Source organism: Sarcophilus harrisii, chromosome 1 (assembly GCF_902635505.1).
Source record: "Sarcophilus harrisii chromosome 1, mSarHar1.11, whole genome shotgun sequence".
Lineage (NCBI taxonomy): Eukaryota > Metazoa > Chordata > Mammalia > Dasyuromorphia > Dasyuridae > Sarcophilus > Sarcophilus harrisii.
Genome location: NC_045426.1, coordinates 167,824,631 through 167,841,991, shown reverse-complemented (window position 1 = coordinate 167,841,991; position 17,361 = coordinate 167,824,631). Strand labels below are relative to the sequence as shown.

At 34.8% G+C, this 17,361-nt stretch overlaps 1 protein-coding gene across 7 annotated transcripts in view; it reads left to right on the top strand.

The window, feature by feature from the left end:
- Positions 1–17,361, top strand: part of ARHGEF28 (Rho guanine nucleotide exchange factor 28) — a 352,261-nt gene that overhangs the window by 186,843 nt on the left and 148,057 nt on the right. For 2 of the 7 annotated variants that reach the window (XM_012541116.3, XM_023495826.2), the window contains exon 1: positions 9,056–10,440. The exons of the other annotated variants lie outside the window; for them this stretch is intronic. In XM_012541116.3, the coding sequence (XP_012396570.1) occupies positions 10,356–10,440 (85 nt within the window). In that variant the 5' untranslated portion in view covers positions 9,056–10,355. Of the gene's footprint in view, positions 1–9,055; positions 10,441–17,361 lie in introns of those variants that run through there. 7 annotated transcript variants of the gene reach the window in all.

The following is a 17,361-nucleotide window of genomic DNA, read 5'->3' as shown; positions in this document are numbered from 1 at the left end:
AACTTGTCTTCTTATAATAATTTTAATGAAAGATTCCCACCCAAACCTAACCCTAACTCAAAATAATTCCATTCATCCCCCATCTAATAAGAATCTATAATATGGTAAATCTACAGTATGGTAGACACCATGCAATATTGTTATGAATGAAGAGACAAAATAAAATTGTCTCTATCCTCAGGAAGATTATGTTCTTTTGACTTTTATGAAGTGAATACTCCCTTCTTTTAAATAAGGCTCTTTCTTGTGACATTCAAATGAATTTATTACAATTGATATCAAACTTATCTAAAGAAAAATCTTAGGGATAACTGTGGCAATTAGAATGTGAAATGAGAGTCTGAAGTGTGACAAGAATTCCAGAATTCTCATTTATGAAATTTGTGTTTAGTAACTTGAAATTTTATGAATAAACAGGATCATTTTCTAACCTTTGATATGATCAGTCCAGGACTTCATTTACTCATCATACATTTGTGTATGTGCACATGCAAGAATAATGTCTATGGGATTTCTATGCAACATTTTAGTTGACTGTATAAACTTATTTGCACAAGTTCAGACTTGCTTGTTATTGGCTACCTTGTGGCTGAGCACCAAAGAAGGATAGGCCCAATTAAAACTTTGGTCATTTTTCCTTACTAGGCAGTGCAAGTGCTAAAAATTTATTGGGACAATTTTTCTTTGTCCTCAAGACTGCCAAATTTGGAAGAAAGTTTTATACTATAATGCTTCTCATCTTTAGGCTTAGCAAAGAAATAAAAAATATTTTTCACTAATTTTTAAGACTCTAGTAGAAACATGGAAATGTTTTATATCACTATATCCTATTTAAAATTCTTGCCTTTTTAGGAAAGGGGGAGGGAGAAAATTTGGAACTCAAAAATTATTTTAAATCAATATTAAAAATTATCTTTACATGTAATTGGAAAAATATCATTTAAAAATACTTGAGGAGAAAGCTTTGTAGAGCTATCACATGCACTAGGTATGGTTTAGTTGTAATTACTGATGAACCAAGATAATTAATGATAGAACCTTGAATAGAAAATGAAGTTATAACTTATAAGTGGGTAGAAAAAGAAAGAAAGGGAGGTAGTGATACTGAGGATACCTACAATTGGATGTGAGCTATTGGGGCAAATTGTCTGGATTTAGTACTTTTGGGGTGCTCATATAGGTGATCAACCACTAAGATGTCTATTGACCTTCTTTTTTGAAGCAAAACTTTCCTTCCCTCTGACTATTATTTTATTTTTTATTTTTCATAAAGCTTATTTTCAAAACATATGCATAGATAGTTTTAATATTCATCTTTACAAAACCTTGTATACCAAATTTTTTCCTTCCTCCCTTCCCTTCCCCCCTTCCCCTAGATGGCAAATAATCCAATATATATTAAATATGTACAATTCTTCTGTACATATTTCCACAAGTATGCTGCCCAAGAAAAATCACATTAAAAAGGAAAAATAAATGAGAAAGAAAACAAAAAAAACAAGCAAATAGCAACCAAAAAAATGAAAACATTATGTGGTGATTCATCCTCAGTCCCCACGGTCCTCTCTCAGGGTACAGATGGCTCTCTTCATCACAAGTCCACTGGTACTGGCCTGAATCACCTCACTGTTGAAAAGAGCTTCGTCCATCAGAATTGATCATTGGATAATCTTGTTGCTGTGTACAATGTTTTCTTGGTTCTACTTACTTCACTTAACATCAGTTCATGGAAGTCTCTCCAGGCCTTTCTGAAATGATCCTGTTGATCATTTCTTATAAAACAATAATATTCCATAATATTCATATATCATAAGTTATTCAGCCATTCCCCAAATGATGGGCATTCATTCGGTTTCTAGTTCTTGCCACTACAAAAAGGGTTGCTACAAATATTTTTGCACATGTGGGTCCTTTTCCCTTTGTAATGATCTCTTTGGAATAAGGTCCAATAGAGACATTGCTGGATCAAAGGGTATGTACAGTTTGACAGCCCTTTGGACATACACTGACTATTATTTTAAAGGCTTAATTGATTTCTTTCTTCTTTTTTGTCCTCTCCTTTCCTGCCCTTTCCTTTCCTCCTATTTCTTAATCTATTTACACTTCTGCTACTGAACTCCTCCTAAAGAGTAAAGTAAAGCAGTAAAACAGCAAAACATTTAGCTAAAAGGGACCAGGAAAATAATTGATTTGGTTCCATATACAAGTGGATACATAGCTTTCCATTTCTTCCATCATTTTTACTGGCGGAGGGAAGTAATATGCTATCATCTTTTGTCTGGAACTGAGATTTGTCACACAATGAATTTGATTTCCTTCCTCTGACTTTAGTGAGACCTTCTCATTGGCAATAATCCTTAGGTTATTGTAACAAAGAATTCAATGATCTTTGCAAAGATAATGCAGTAATAAAACTGTTAAAGGTCTTACAAGTTCCCCCAAGGTAACTTGGAAATTTTGTATAATTTAATATTTTAAAAATTCAATTGGATTGCATGTGAATATCCATATACGGATGGATATGTATATGGATATGAAGGCAGTATATGAATTCTGCCTACTCAATTCAGTTGAAAAACATAATGTGTTTATTAAGTCCTTCTTCCGCGGGGAGGGCTATGTTAAATGCTAGTGGAAGTTATGAAATTTAAGTAAGACACTGTGATTACACTGATGATCTCTTAAGTCATTAGTAAGTCTGAAACACAGAAAACTATCTAACTTGTGGGCTACCATCCCAAGTGCTTGACTTACATGAATAAAGTTCAGTCTTGAAGAATCATAGGAAGGCTTTCATTTTGAGTCCACTCAGAGTTTATTTGAAGAATTCTCCAAAGACAGCTCATGTCTAAATTTTCTTAGAGAGGAGAGGAAAAAGTGAAATTGACAACTTTACAAAATTTCTCCTCATTTAAATCCAATTCAGGCTCAAGTCAAGACATCATTTTCATGATGTCATTGTTCCTCTAAGAATGAAGCATAAACAACAACAGCAACAAGATGTAGGTAAAATTTTTAACGTAAATTAATTATTTTAATCCATAAATTCCCCTAGTCTAATTTCCCTTTTATCTGTTTTGAATTGACCATCCCTCTTAAACCTCCTAACAAGTTCCATTGCAGTTCTTCACTCCATCCAATTGATGATGACATATGTCTCTGTGGTCCCAAATTATTGGCTGTGAACTCCAGTGGTCCTGTCTTCAGGAGAGTGAGGTACTTGTTAGGAATCACCTTAGGTTTTACAGAATTTGAAAAATTCAATAGTTTCTACCCACAAATGAAAGAGATAATTTTATTAACTTATAAATCTGTCTAAAAACCATTTTTGCATGGAAGAGCTCTCTATAAAATTCATTTGTATCTAGTTCAGTTTTATTTTGATTTTTTGCTCATGAGATTATAAGGTCTATGGAACTCATTTGGTTCCATTCTGTGCTGCTTAAAACAGAAGTTTGTATCTTATGCTTATTAAACTTTGAATTTAGGATTAATCTAGGTTTGATTTCACAGTGGATAAAGCAGTGAGTAAAGTTTGGGAGCTTGGAGTCAGGAAAACTCATCTTCTTGAGTTCAAATCTGGACTGTGTGACCCTGGGTAAGTCACTTAATCTGTTTGCCTCTGTTCCTTAATTGTAATATGGGCTGGTGAAGGAAAGGGCACTATTTTTTATCAAGAAAAACCCAAATGGAATTACAAGTCATATGCAATTAACATAACTAAACATCAATAACAGATTGATTCCTAAGAGATTGTTCTTTAAACTCTATTTCTCTTTGAATTCAATTTATAATTTTTAATCACTATTTTTTCTCAAAAGACATTTTTTTTTGGGAAAAACAAGAGAACAAAAGAGGTAATTATCAAATGAAGTTTCATAAAAAATAGTAAATTACCAGATGCAGCTGGTTGAGGTTCGATTTCAGCTTGAGGTCATAGAGGAAGTATGGGAATGGAATGTCTGGGTGCTTCCTTTCAGTTGTGTTTCTGTCACTAATTAGCTGGGCAATTTTAAGTATTTAATTTATTGAAGCCTCAGTTTCCTTATCTGTAAAATAAAAAGCCTGAAAGAAAAGGTTATAAAGGACCTTTAAGCTTCCATTTTTTATTCTATTTTCCTCTCTTTGTTCTTTTATAAGATTAAGAAAAATGTCTAGGGGAAAAGAGAACCTGGCTATTTTCCAAGCACCCTCTGGATCTTTAATCCTTTTAATTCTCCTTATTATCTTGTAAGCATGTTCTGAAAATCAGCTACCCATGTACAATATAGAATGTGAATAAATAGAGATGGATTGTGGTATGTTTAGTTATAAGGACACCTGACTGGGAAAAGCTACTTAATGAAGAGAACATTTATCACCTTGTAGGATGAGAGCTAGTGTCCCTTAATTAAGTCATGACAAAAAATTGGAAGAGGGTTGGCACTTGTTGTGATGTTCTTACTATGCCCTGGAGAGCCAATTTGGAAGAGTACTTAGAACACTAAGAATGAGAGTCAGAAGACTAGTAGGTTCAAGGCCTCATTCTGCTACATTTTAGGCATGTGGCCTTGACCAAGTCAATTCAACAAACATTATTTCATTCAAATTCTACTAAGTGTAAAGTATGGGCTAGCTCCCTGGAGGTCCTCAGGGTCAGCCAGACTCAGGATAAATCAAAGTCCTTGGTCTTTGGGAGGAGAAATGAAGGAGGGAAGCTGCCACGCAGGTTGCCAAAGATGTATCCTGGATTCTGGAATCCAGAGTCTCCAGTCTCTTTCCTTCTCCTACTACCACCAAGTGCTTCTGACTTCTCTCTCCCAGCCCTCCAGTCCTTGTCTATGATTATCTTAACACCAAATATTCAGCAAGCACCAATGGTGAAGAGAGCCAGTATCCAAATATATGCTAATAGAGTCATTATCTCATATCGAATAGGTAATTAGCCTTAAGTGCTCAGTTGTCTGATTCAAGCATACCTTTTTGGAGTTTCAGCCCTCTACAACTAAGTACTAGCCATTGATTGTTGTTATTCAGTTGATTCAGTTATGTTCAACTCTTTGTGACTCCATGTATGGCCCATGGAATTTACTTGGCAAAGATACAAAGTGGTTTGCTATTTTCTTCTCTAGTAGATTAAAGCCAAAATAAATTAAATGTCCAGAGTCATATAACAAGTGTCTAAGTGACTCCAGGTCCCAAACTCTATCCACAAGCTGTCCAGCTGCTCTTGTCACAGGTAGTACAAAGTACAAAATGAAAGTCCTTTGCCTCATAGTGCTTATGCTCTACTAGAAAGACAAAACATGTATACAACATATACCTAAAAGAAAGAATTCAAAAAGTGATAATGAAGAAGCTTAGGGGAAATAGTGGCACAAATTCATGGAGGTAGAGCTTCTTAATGGATATATCATTATATAAAACAAAATTATAAATCATAAAGCAAATTTGGGAAAGTTACTTCACCTTTCTTAAAATTAGTTAGGTGGCACAGTGAATAGAGTGCTGGGGCTGGAATTAGCAAGATCTAAGTCAAAATCGGCTTCAGCCACTTACTAGCTGTGTGACACTAAACAAGCCATCTTACCACAGTCTGCTTCAGTTTTCTCAAATGTAAAATGGAGATAATGATAGTAACCACTTTCCAGGGTTGTTGTGAGCATTAAGTGAGATAATATTCATAAAGCATTGTTCCTATATAGTAAATACTTAAATCCTCTTCCTTCCTGTTTTTCTTCCTTCCCTTTCCTCCTTCTTCCCTCTTTTCTTGGCCTGATTTCTTATTTGTAAATTGAGAGCAATCATTTCTATAGTCCTTTTAATAAACCTTTAGATTATCTTAATTGGTGATGCACTTGTTTGTTTTCAGCAACAAGGTGATCTAAGACAATTCCAATTATGAAAAGTGTCACCCTTTGTTTTTTTTTTTTTTCTCCATTTGATCTGATTTTTCTTTGGTAGTATGATGAATATGGAAATATGTTTAGAAGAATTGCACAAGTTTAACATACCAGATTGCTTGCTGTTTTGGAAAGGGAGGGAAAGCAGGAGAAAAATTTTCCATACACGGTTTTGCAAAGGTGATGATTGAAAACTATCTTTGCATGTATTTGGAAAAATAGAATACTTTTAGATAAACTTAGTTGCAAGAATTCTGCTCAGGTGTTAAAACTGATTTAAAAATCATTACTTAAATTTGAATTATTTTGGGGCACATGAAGATTCTTAAAACAAGAGTTTCCCCCCTTAAGAAGGAAAGTCAGAAAGCTAGAAGTCAGTGTTGTTGGAAGTTGACCATAATATTATTGATCTAGATTATACATACATATATTCTTACAAATATACCTACACACATATTTGATGATTTCATTGGGATGGAGAAGTCATGGTGGGGAAACTCCTTCTATGAATGGGAATTTGAAATTGTTCTGCAATTAAAGAGTTGCCCAGGTACTGGGAGGGTAAGAGATTTTCTACATCCAATTTGTTCAAAGGGCTGGATTTGTTCCTAACTTCAAGAAATCCATCTGTGTGTCTATTATACCTTTGCATACACACATGCACGTCACATCTATACATGCACACTGATACTTGTATTCTATGTATATATTCATATTTACACATCCACATGTAGCCTAAAATAGCTATGAAAATATTCTTTTCATTGCTGGATGATTAGAACACTTTTACATATTTCAATATAATAATAAACCTATTACTTTATAAAAAGGATTCCTTTAAAAGTCAGTGTAAGTTTAACTCATAAACTCAGGTTTTGGGGAGGGGATAGAAGCAGGTCAGTGATTTATTTAAGGATGACACACACAACTCTAAAAAGAGCTTCATACTTTCTTAAATTTATAGTGTTGGGTTGATTCCTCCCTCATTGAAGTTTTATGTTAATTAAAAAGTATTTTGCAAATTGTGTTTATCCTAACCTAAGAAATCGTTTAGTCAACTGAGAAAACTCTGAGAAACTGAGACTGATAAGTGATTTATTTGAAATCTTGTTAATGATAAAGTTCTTCACCTTCTCAGGACAGCCAATTTTCTGTTTCATTATGCTCCATCTTACTTGATAGATCATAATGTAAGACATTTTATATATCATATACGTAATGTGTATATATATATATATATATATATAAATTACACACACGTATAAATATAAGCCATGTCTAAGATTTTAAAATTCTTTTCTAAGAAGAGGAATTTTGGGTAGAGAATTGCCAGAATCTCCGTTTTCTGATATAATATTAATAACTAATATTGATATTAATATCCAATTTTCCACTATTTCTAGCAACTAATAGATGAATCCAGATGAACCTAGATAAAAAAAGTTTTCACACAGAACAAAAATAGGTTTCAGAGAAATAGTGGAAATTTCATGAGGATTATTATATTTATGGAGACTGTTTTTCCTGGGCACACTGGGCAAATCTTTATAAAAGACTTAGGGACACTGTGATCACTTGTCCCTCTGTTTAATAAGGTCAATTGTTTATCTGGTAACTCAAGCACAGAGTTATCTGTTTACCTGTTATCAGATAAAGGAACTTCACTCCTGACACTAGTCCCTAATCTGAACTTCTGCTTACAGCTCCAAGGATTTAAGGAAAGCATGCCTAATAGTTATTTGGTATCTATAGCCTCTTTTAACTACTCAGAATATTTCAGTATTGGATTGTTTCAGGTCATGGTAACAGTTGGATATCTTTTGTCAACCTCTAAGCTAATCCTAACAGTAGCATGCCAGCATCTCTTATGAGTCTGAGATGCAACAGTACCTCCCTCCAACTTTCCCTCAATTTTCTTTTTTTGGATCACTGAAATTCCTTAGGACAGGATTCAAGTTACAGGGGACTTCTTATGTCATTCAGACAATCTGGAACTGAGGGAGAATCTGATTACATGTGCATGTCAGAGAATAATATGTTAGTGTCCTAGTTTATTTACATGAAACTTAAGTCTGGAAGGTACTACTTGTTTTTCCCATTTTGTAGATGAGAAAATTGAAAGCCAGAGAAATTAGGTTATTTGTTTCTGGTCAGACAGTTATTTAGCTACCCCAAAGGAGAATATGCAAAAATAAGATATTTACAAAACTGAAATAACTTCCCATTAAATTAAAATTTTTATATAACAAACTAAGCTCTTGATACAATTATGATTTGGATTAGAAGTTAACATTTTTTTTCCAACTGCTGACTTTGCTGATGTAGCAATCTTGATTTCTCCAGTCTGTAACATAATTGAGGTAAAATGTTACCAAATATGTTGCCATAATCCAACTCCACATTGCCTTAGTGCATGTATTATAATTTCTCTCCTTTTCTAAATGCAGGAAACATGCTATGAAAAAAAGTAATAAAATCCAGCTTTTGAAAAAAATAAAGTACTGGAGAAGAGATAATGAAAAATATATCTTCTTTCATGGAAGAGAGATGGAAGAGTACAGGACAGTATTTTATCCATCACCAGATAGATTATGGCAGCTCTGTGGTGAATGGATAGAATATGGAGCCTGGAGTCAGGAAGACCTAATTTAAATTTAGTCTCAGACAGCTTATTAACTGTGTGAATTTGGCCAGATATCTAATTTCTTTTTGCTTCCTCATATGTAAAATGGGGATAATAATATCTCCTCCCTCCTACAATTGGTTTAAGGCTCAAATGAGATGCTGATTGCAAAGCATTTAACACAGTACCTGGTACATTGTTGTTGACTTGTGTCCAATGCCTCATGACTCCATGGACTATGCTATTCATGGAGTTTTCCTGGCAAAGATACTGGAGTGGATTGCCACTTTTTTCTCAGTGGATTAAGGCAAACTGAAGTTAAATGACCTGGCCAGGGTCACACAGTTAATGCTAAATTTGAACTCAGATCTTCCTGACTCCAAGGCCAGGATCAATTCACCGAACCACCTAAGTCTCCTTTGTGCCTAACACATACTAAATACTATCATACATACACACATACACTCACTTACAAATGATAGACATACATAAATATACATATATATGTATAAGCACATATATATGTTACGATGTGTGTATATATGTGTTATGTTAGCTATAATAATTATTAGCAATCAATGGAATACTTTCACTTAGTCTTTTTTCTTTTTACCCAAGGATAATTCAGCCTGGAGTTGAGTAGATAGGAAATGATGAACAGATACAAAATATCCACAAATCACAGTAAAACCCACACATAAACTTAATCTCCAGGACCACTAAGGATTTACAGGAGATTCCTGGAGAATCTTGGGCTGTGACATTTTTGCATAAGACTTGGTAAATCACAGCCAGTTGGAAGAGTCTGTATTTGGAGAATAGGGAAGTTAATTTTGTTTGGTGAAAAGATGTGGGAGAGGGGATAATAGATTCTGACTGAATGCTAATTACTGGTGAGTTGTTGGGGAGACGGTGTAAGAAGGGATGATTTGTTTTAAATTAGTCATTAGTTGCATTGTTAAGGACTGAAAGTTTAGAGCTGTGTTGTACAGGTGCCAGGCCCACAAAATCCATATGATGGATGGCCCTACTCACTGACAGTTCTAAGAGGAAAACTCAAATCAAACCCAACGTGTGTGGCTGGAAGACTTCTTTAATGAAATCAGTATCTTTCGTTATAATGCTGAGACTTTCTGCCCTTTAGGTTTGAAAAGATGGGGAATCTGGATTGTTAGGTTATCGGTGCTTTCTCAGCTGCAAGATCTGAAACATTGCCAAGGCTACTCACACTAAGGAGAGACACAACCTGGCACGCACATCAGACTTTTTGCTTGTAGCTGCTCAACGAGCTCAAAGTTTTAATCTAATGTTGCACAGAGAAAAAAAAAACTGAGCCAAAAAACTTTTTTTCTTTCTGAAAAATGATACTGTTGACACCAAAGCAAAGCAAACCGCTATTTTTGAAGGTGTGTTTTACTTTGCATTTTTTAAAAAAAATAGTCCTCAAAGGCTTGCTTTCTTAGTTACTTTCAATCCTGGCTTTCCTCCATTATTCATTTCCATTTTCAGCAAAGAGAAAAGGTGAGTTAATGATTCATTGGCTCCCAGTGACCTTTTGAATAACTGGACTGTGATGTATCAGTGTTGCTTCTAGTTTTCTCTCTCTTGGGCTCTCTCTCTTTAAAAGCAAAGAAGTCACCCCCCCCTTCCTAGTTTAGCTTTAATATTTACAGGCTGCGCTATCTACATGCCTGGATGCCCGAAGGGAACACAGCATTTACTGCTTTTCCCTCCCCTGAGTTAGTGAGCTATTTGATCCTGCCCCATTCCTTCCTTGACTTTGCATCACACTTCGACTTGACTGCCTTGGAAGAAGGTTTCCAGAAGATCTGTTTGATTGAACAAAGAGGATGGATTCAGATTCAGACTCACCTTTTAACTACTCATGGCCTTCATTTCCTAAAATGAAGATTCGACGAAGGGCTTCTAGACAAGGTAGATGACACTTGTTGTTATTGATGTTGCTGCTTCTTCTTAAGGATTAAACAGAAGTTTTTTGCTTATTACATAGATATATGTGTTTGTAGGTGGCTACTCTTCATGCAACAACTTTTATCTAGCCTATTGTGATAAACTCTATTATTGTCCTTCCTGATCTTTTCCTCTTGTCCTTGGGATATATGTCGGATTCCTGACCTATTATATTACACATAGGCATTTATTTAGTAGGAGTTCAGTGCAAAGAATATGCTTTGGGTTCTGGCACAGTTACATTGGGGGTTGCTGAGTAAGGTTTTTAAATCTTCACTGCGTTAATAGCTAGACAACTTTTATGAACATTTAGTACTTAAGCTCTAGAAGATTTGTATTTTAATTCATAATATGAACTGCTAGCTTTCTTGGTTTCAAAGTAAAGAAAGTTGTTGGATTGGTCTGACCCACATACCTTTGGGAATTTTACAAATGTTGTGAGGAGAACAAGAGCCTTATACAAAATTTAATAAGATCTAGCTAAGGAGTAGTGAGTGGATGGAAATGTTTTAAATATATCATCACTAAGTACCTTAAAAAAAGGGAAAAGAACAAAGAAAAACTTACTTGAACTCTAATAAATGATGGCATTTACACAGCTCTTGAACTAAGTACAAGCCACCTTTGTTGTAATCCAGTCCTTAGAAACCAAGCATGGGGTGTAGGGGGAGGGGAGAGAAGGGTGTGGTGTGTGGACTGGTTTTAGTTGAGCATGCCCATAAAGGGGATGTAAATAACTGGTTTCTATTATTATAGACTGATAAAGCCATGATATAGTTGATAGGTTTTGGTTGCTTTAGGGAGTTCAAAATGGAAGCCTAGAAAGTTGCTGGAAAACTCTTCCTTTCCTTTTCCAACGCAAATGTTTTTGTGGTTCACGGGATCATAGCATTAGAATGGGAAGAGACCTTAGAAGCTATTAGTCCAGCTCCCTCATTTTGCAGATGAACAAATTGAGGCCTAGAAAAGTTAAGAATGATTTTTCCAAGGTCACACAGGCATTAACTGATAGAAGGAATTAAAACCTGGTCTTCTGATGGAAAACCCCATTTTAAGTGCTTACTTGTGTTCTTGTAGTCAAAGTAGAAAATAGAACAAAATAGGGGTGGGGTGGGAAGGAAGTTTACTAGTCCTTATAAAATCAGAGGCAGAATACTCAAATATGTTAGCAAATAGAAAACAGGTGAATGTAAATTTCTGATGATTAGCATATGCCTGGCACATAGTTTGCACTTGTTTCCTTCCCTTTGTTCCAAACAACCTGCTCTATCATGTGAGACCAAATTACACTCATAAACATAACCAAGTTCTTTTTCTTAGCTTCAATTGAAGTCTAGTTATTAGAGAGATAGTTTTCTATTTACTTACATGTTTCTAGAGCTTTTAGGCATATAAAACACTTTCCTTATATGTCTGGGAGATAGCATTGTGATTCTCTTTTTATAGATGAAATTTCAGAGTTATAAAGTGAGTGTCAAGCTAAATATTATAATAAAAATTGCAAGTATAAGCATTTGGAGAGGAAAACCTTTTGCTTTCTTTGTAAATTAGAGAGGTTGTCTTATTGCTGGGAGAGGAACTGTCCTTGACTAAAAATCATGCATCCATTATCCTTTGGGGAATCTATGATTTTATCCTGTGCAGAGTCTAAATGGCTCCTACTGGTAGGATCTCCTGGAGAGTGAGGCCCATCAGATACTTGTGTTTGTATTTGCCATTGTTCTGTTGGCATCAAACTCCCAAGTATAATAAAAACTTATCTATCTGGGTTGGGGATTCTCTTCTTTCTTCTCTCATATATGGACAGAAAAATCACCACAACTACTACAACCACAAAACCACCACAACAATTACAACCACAAATCTCAACTAATTTGTCAATTTTGGACTCTACCATTTGTACTTTATTCATGTATTAATCGATTGTTCTCTCTTAAGATATGCTTTAAAATATCAGGTAATAAAGGAGTGTGTGGGAGTAGTATGAGGGTTAAGGAGAGATACAAATAGAGGTACAATTCACTCTTATCTTTATCTAGTGTTATCAGTTGTCTTTTAGGGGTGCAGTGATGAGGCAGCATGAGAGTATAGAGAAACAGGGGAATGATATAGTGAAGAATCACTGAAGGATATAAAAAGAGAGGATAAAAGTAAAACCAGAATTATAGAGATTGTGGGATTTTAGAACTGGAAAAGTACTTTAGAGATCCTTTGATCAATTGCCCTCATTTTAAGGATGAGGAAACTGAGGCCAGGGAAGATAAATTACTTGCCCTGTGACTTTTCCACATTAGACACTTATTAAATGTTTGCTGAGTTGACTAATGTTAGATTAAATGACTAATTAATGATGGAGCTGGTACTAGAATCCTGGTTTCCTGACTTTTAGGTCAGGCTGGTACTTCATCATTCTGCCTAAGAGAATTCTAGATTAGAACTGTAGGTGCTGATTTGGTGAGGCAGTCATAGTAGAGGATTGATTTTAGAAGCCCTGAGTTCCAATCCTGACTCTGCAATTTACAATCTGTGTGACTGTGACTTTGGTGAAAAATTGCTTAATCTCTCTGGGCTCAGTTTCATAATTGATAAAATGAGGAAATTAGATCAGAAGACCTCTAAGAATCCTTTCAGCTTTGGACCTTTGGATCTTGATGTTTTATAAATTCATAGATTTGAGATCTCATTGATAAGATGATGGTGAACATAGACCATCTAATTCATCATCTTATGCTTGTGTATGCATATATCTTTGACTTCCCACTCATATTTTATAATTAATATAGACAATATTTTAGAGGCCATCTTCTTGATCTTTAAACATTCTGTAAGTATTAGTGAAGGACTTACTTTATTCATGTGTTAACCCTTATTCTTTCTACTTTGCCACCTCATTTCCTTAACATAACTTGTCTGTTCACAGTTTTTTGCAGGTCATCTCCTATTAGATTATGAGCTCCTTGAGGGTAGGAATTGTCTTTTACTTTTTTTTCGGATCCCCAGCTTTTAGCATGGAATAGGTACTTAATTGATATTTATTGAGTGCCTAATGGGTTTCTTGAGTAATCTTTATTACTTTTAAATTATTGTTGGTAAGATGCTGCGGCCTAATTTTGTACCAACTTTTCATCCATTGTCTTTTGAGTAATCTTTGATTTTGTCCCATATAGATTATAAATGGGAAAGAGATTTCCTAGAGAGTAAGGCTCTTCAGATACTTCTGTTTGTGTTTGATATTGTTCCAGTGACATCAAGCTCCAAAGTTCTATTATAGACTCTGTGCAATGAGATTTCATGGACACTCCAAAATAAGAAAAGAAATTAAGAGGAAATTCAGGGTATACAATATTAAGGAATCACAGATTTAGAATAAGGATCATAGATTTAGAGCCAGAAGGAAACTTAGACTTCATAGAGTCTAATATCATTTTACCAATGAACTATCCCCTTTTCCACAATACCTAGCATGAAAAAAATCTTGCAGATATTGTGTCTAATAAAGTGATTTAGTTGAATTTTTATGTCTACTTATGTAAGGAAGTAATTACATGAATATAGCCTCTCACTGAGTAAGAAGAAAATAAGAAAAGATGTTAGGTGGTTTATTCTCAAAAGAAACTCAAGATATCTTGGTCCAACTAACTGGTATTAGAGCATTCGAGCTCATTCAGTTGAAACAAGTACTCTTGTTAATGGGGAACAAGAAGACTCTAAATAAATAAAAAGATTCACAAATAATCTCTAGATATCATTATAACCATAAATCCACCATTCCACCCATCAAAATCATTATCGAGTAATTAATAAATAGCAGAATAGATTAATTTGTTTTAACCTTACTTTGCTAGTTTATTCAACAAAAATGTTAATTGACCATTTTGTACAATGCACTGCCTTTGTATTCGGGTAAGAAACAGGTAAAGAGACTGTTTGCTCTAATATGGGAATGTTAGTAGGCAACAAAATAAGAAGCAGAGGGGAAGAAAGTCATCTGAATTACCTATAATTTCATAATCAGTTGACACATAATTGATAATTACTGTAATGAATATTGGACAATATTTTCCAACATATCTGTCCCGGATCTAATTTTTTTTTCCATTAAGGCTATCAGCAACGATTTATTGAACATCGGTGTCTAACACCAGCAAGGAATGGAAGATCTTTTTGGGAAGATCTCAAATCCACATTAGAAAAATGTTAGTTAATACAAAGCAATAAATATAATTAACTTAGGTACAAAGCAAGGTAAAGTGGAAGAAGAGATGATGGTGAGTTGGAGCTGTCAGGAAGGCTTAACAGAGATGAGATGTGAATGGCTGGAGAGAAGGGAAGACATGACAGGTGTTGAGAAATGTTCTGAGGATAAAAAGTAGACCATCTTAAGAATAACAGAGTTGGCATTGGTATGTAGTGAATATTATGGTTAGAAAAAGAGAAAATGGAGAGTAGCACGTGATAGGGTTAGAAAAGGACAAAATGGAAGATCTTGAGTACTAAGCTAAGAGGTTTGCATTTATTCTATAGACAAAGAGTAACCATGGAAGGTTTTTGAATAGGGAAATGACATGATGGAAAATATATTCGAGAAAGACTAATTCAAAGGGGATCTGCAGAATGGATTAGAGGAGGAGAAACTGAAGACAAAACCATTAAGGAGCAAGTTCATGTGTGTGGTGATATTAGGGTAATAGCCATGAGGGAGGAAAGGAAGAAATAAATTCAACATTATTACCAAAGCAAAAATGGATAGGATTTCATATTTTGGGAGAAATCATAGAGGACTGATTGATTGATTGAATTAATGAATGAAGAGAGCAGTTATTGAGAGCTTACTATGTGCCAGGCATGGAGACACAAGATGAGTTTTCCTTCCTCTATTATTTGCACCTTATACACTGGACTCCTCCCCCGCCCCACCCCCACATACAAAAAGCAGAGACAATTCCTGCCTTCAAAGAGTTTATATTTCCCATTGCTAGGCAACATAGAAAAGGGGAGTAGTAGTAGAGGAGGATTACTTTGTTACTGAAAGTTAGAATGATAGTGAATAGAGCTTCAAGACTGGTGTACTCCTTGTAGGGATACTAGTGTATATTTGATTGCAGTTCACAGCTCCAGAAATAGGGGGAAAAGGGGTATTACATAGCTAGTAGGTGTTAGAGGATTTGAAACTCAGATTTTTCTGACTCCAGATTCATTATTAGCTATTACACCATATAACTTCTGTAGTACAAAATAATTTGTACACATACATCAGAAAGATTAAGGATGTAGAGTGAGGCAGCCATGGACAGATAAAAGTTGTTGTATTGATCAGTTTTGCTTGACTTGTTTTCTCTTGTTACAAAAAAGAGGAAGGGGATGATGATTATTGTTATGAAAAAAGTAAACATTAGTGAAAATTAAACTAAATTCCCTGTGCATATAGCCTTATAGTAGTTGTAGCAAAAATGTGAGGAAGGATGTCTTTGATGAATAAAGTGTTTGTGTGTGTATGAGTATTTTTTTTAACTTAATAGTATTTTATTATTTTTTTCTATCACATGTAAAAATAGTTTTAAACATCCATTTTGGTAAGATTTGGGATTCTAAATTTTTTTCTCCTTCCCTCTCTTACCTCCCCCTCCCCGAGATAGCAAACACTCTGATATAGGCTATGTATGTAAAATCATTTAAAAGACATTTCCATATTAGTCATATTGTGAAAGAAAAATCAGAACAAAGGGGAAAAAACAAGAAAAAAGTGAAAACAATATGCTTCAATCCTTATTCAGGCTCCACAATTCTTTCTCTGAATGTGGATGACATTTTCCATCCCAAGTATATTGGAATTTTCTTGGATTGCTGAATTGCTGAGAAGACCTAAATCTATTATCTCTCATAGCTGATCATCACATAATGTTGTTATTACTGTAAACTGTTAGTACTGTATACTGAGGTGGGAGGGAGGGGGAGAGAGAGAGAGAGAGAGAGAGAGAGAGAGAGAGAGAGAGAGAGAGAGATTGAGAAAACATGAAAAAAGATTCAGTAGGGGCATACTGACTGCCTTCTGGCATAAAGGATAGAGTTCTGGATGTGGAGTTAGGGAGACCTTGAGTTTGAATGCTTCCTCAGACACGTTAGCTATGTGATCTTGGACAAGTCACTTAAAGACTTTCAGCCCTAGTATTCTCATTTGTTAAAATGCAGAGATAACCCCTATCAGGATTGTAGTGAGGATTGAAAAAAATATTATATATCAAGTGCTTTGCAAATGTTGACATGCTATATAAATAGAATTATTTAAGTGCAAAAAAAGTTCCTGAGAAGGCAGGAGAGTGTAATGTTAAGGCCAAAGGAAAAACAAATTTCAGGGAGGGTGTGGTGGATTGAAAGAAGCTACAGGAGGTCAAGGAGAATGAGAACTGAGAAAATAATATTGACTTTGGTGCTCTGTGACCTGTTCTTTTTCTTGTTTGGAACTGAGCCCAGAGACTGATCAGTTTAAGAAATAATGAAGAATTGTTTATAGATTACAACTTTGTGTGTAAAATAAATGAGATACAGTAAAAGCAGGTGCCTGGGATGGGAGATTTGACCTCTTTCAAGACGTGATAGAGAAAAAAAAATTAAACTAGTTAAAAGAGCACAGAAGAAAAATGTAACATTAATTGAAAATAAAAAAGTGAAAACAAAATTGATTTGGAAGAGCATAACCTGAATTTTATTCTGTGACTTTTTTTTCTATTGCTAAGACAATAGACATCATTAACTCTAGTTGCCTAGGTCAGATTCTAAAGGGCTCTTGGAATTGTTATTATATTTAATACAGACAGAAAAAAAATTACCAGGATTTTTCAGATGAAGTGATCAGCTTTTAAAAAACCAAGGGCTGTTTCCTCTCAG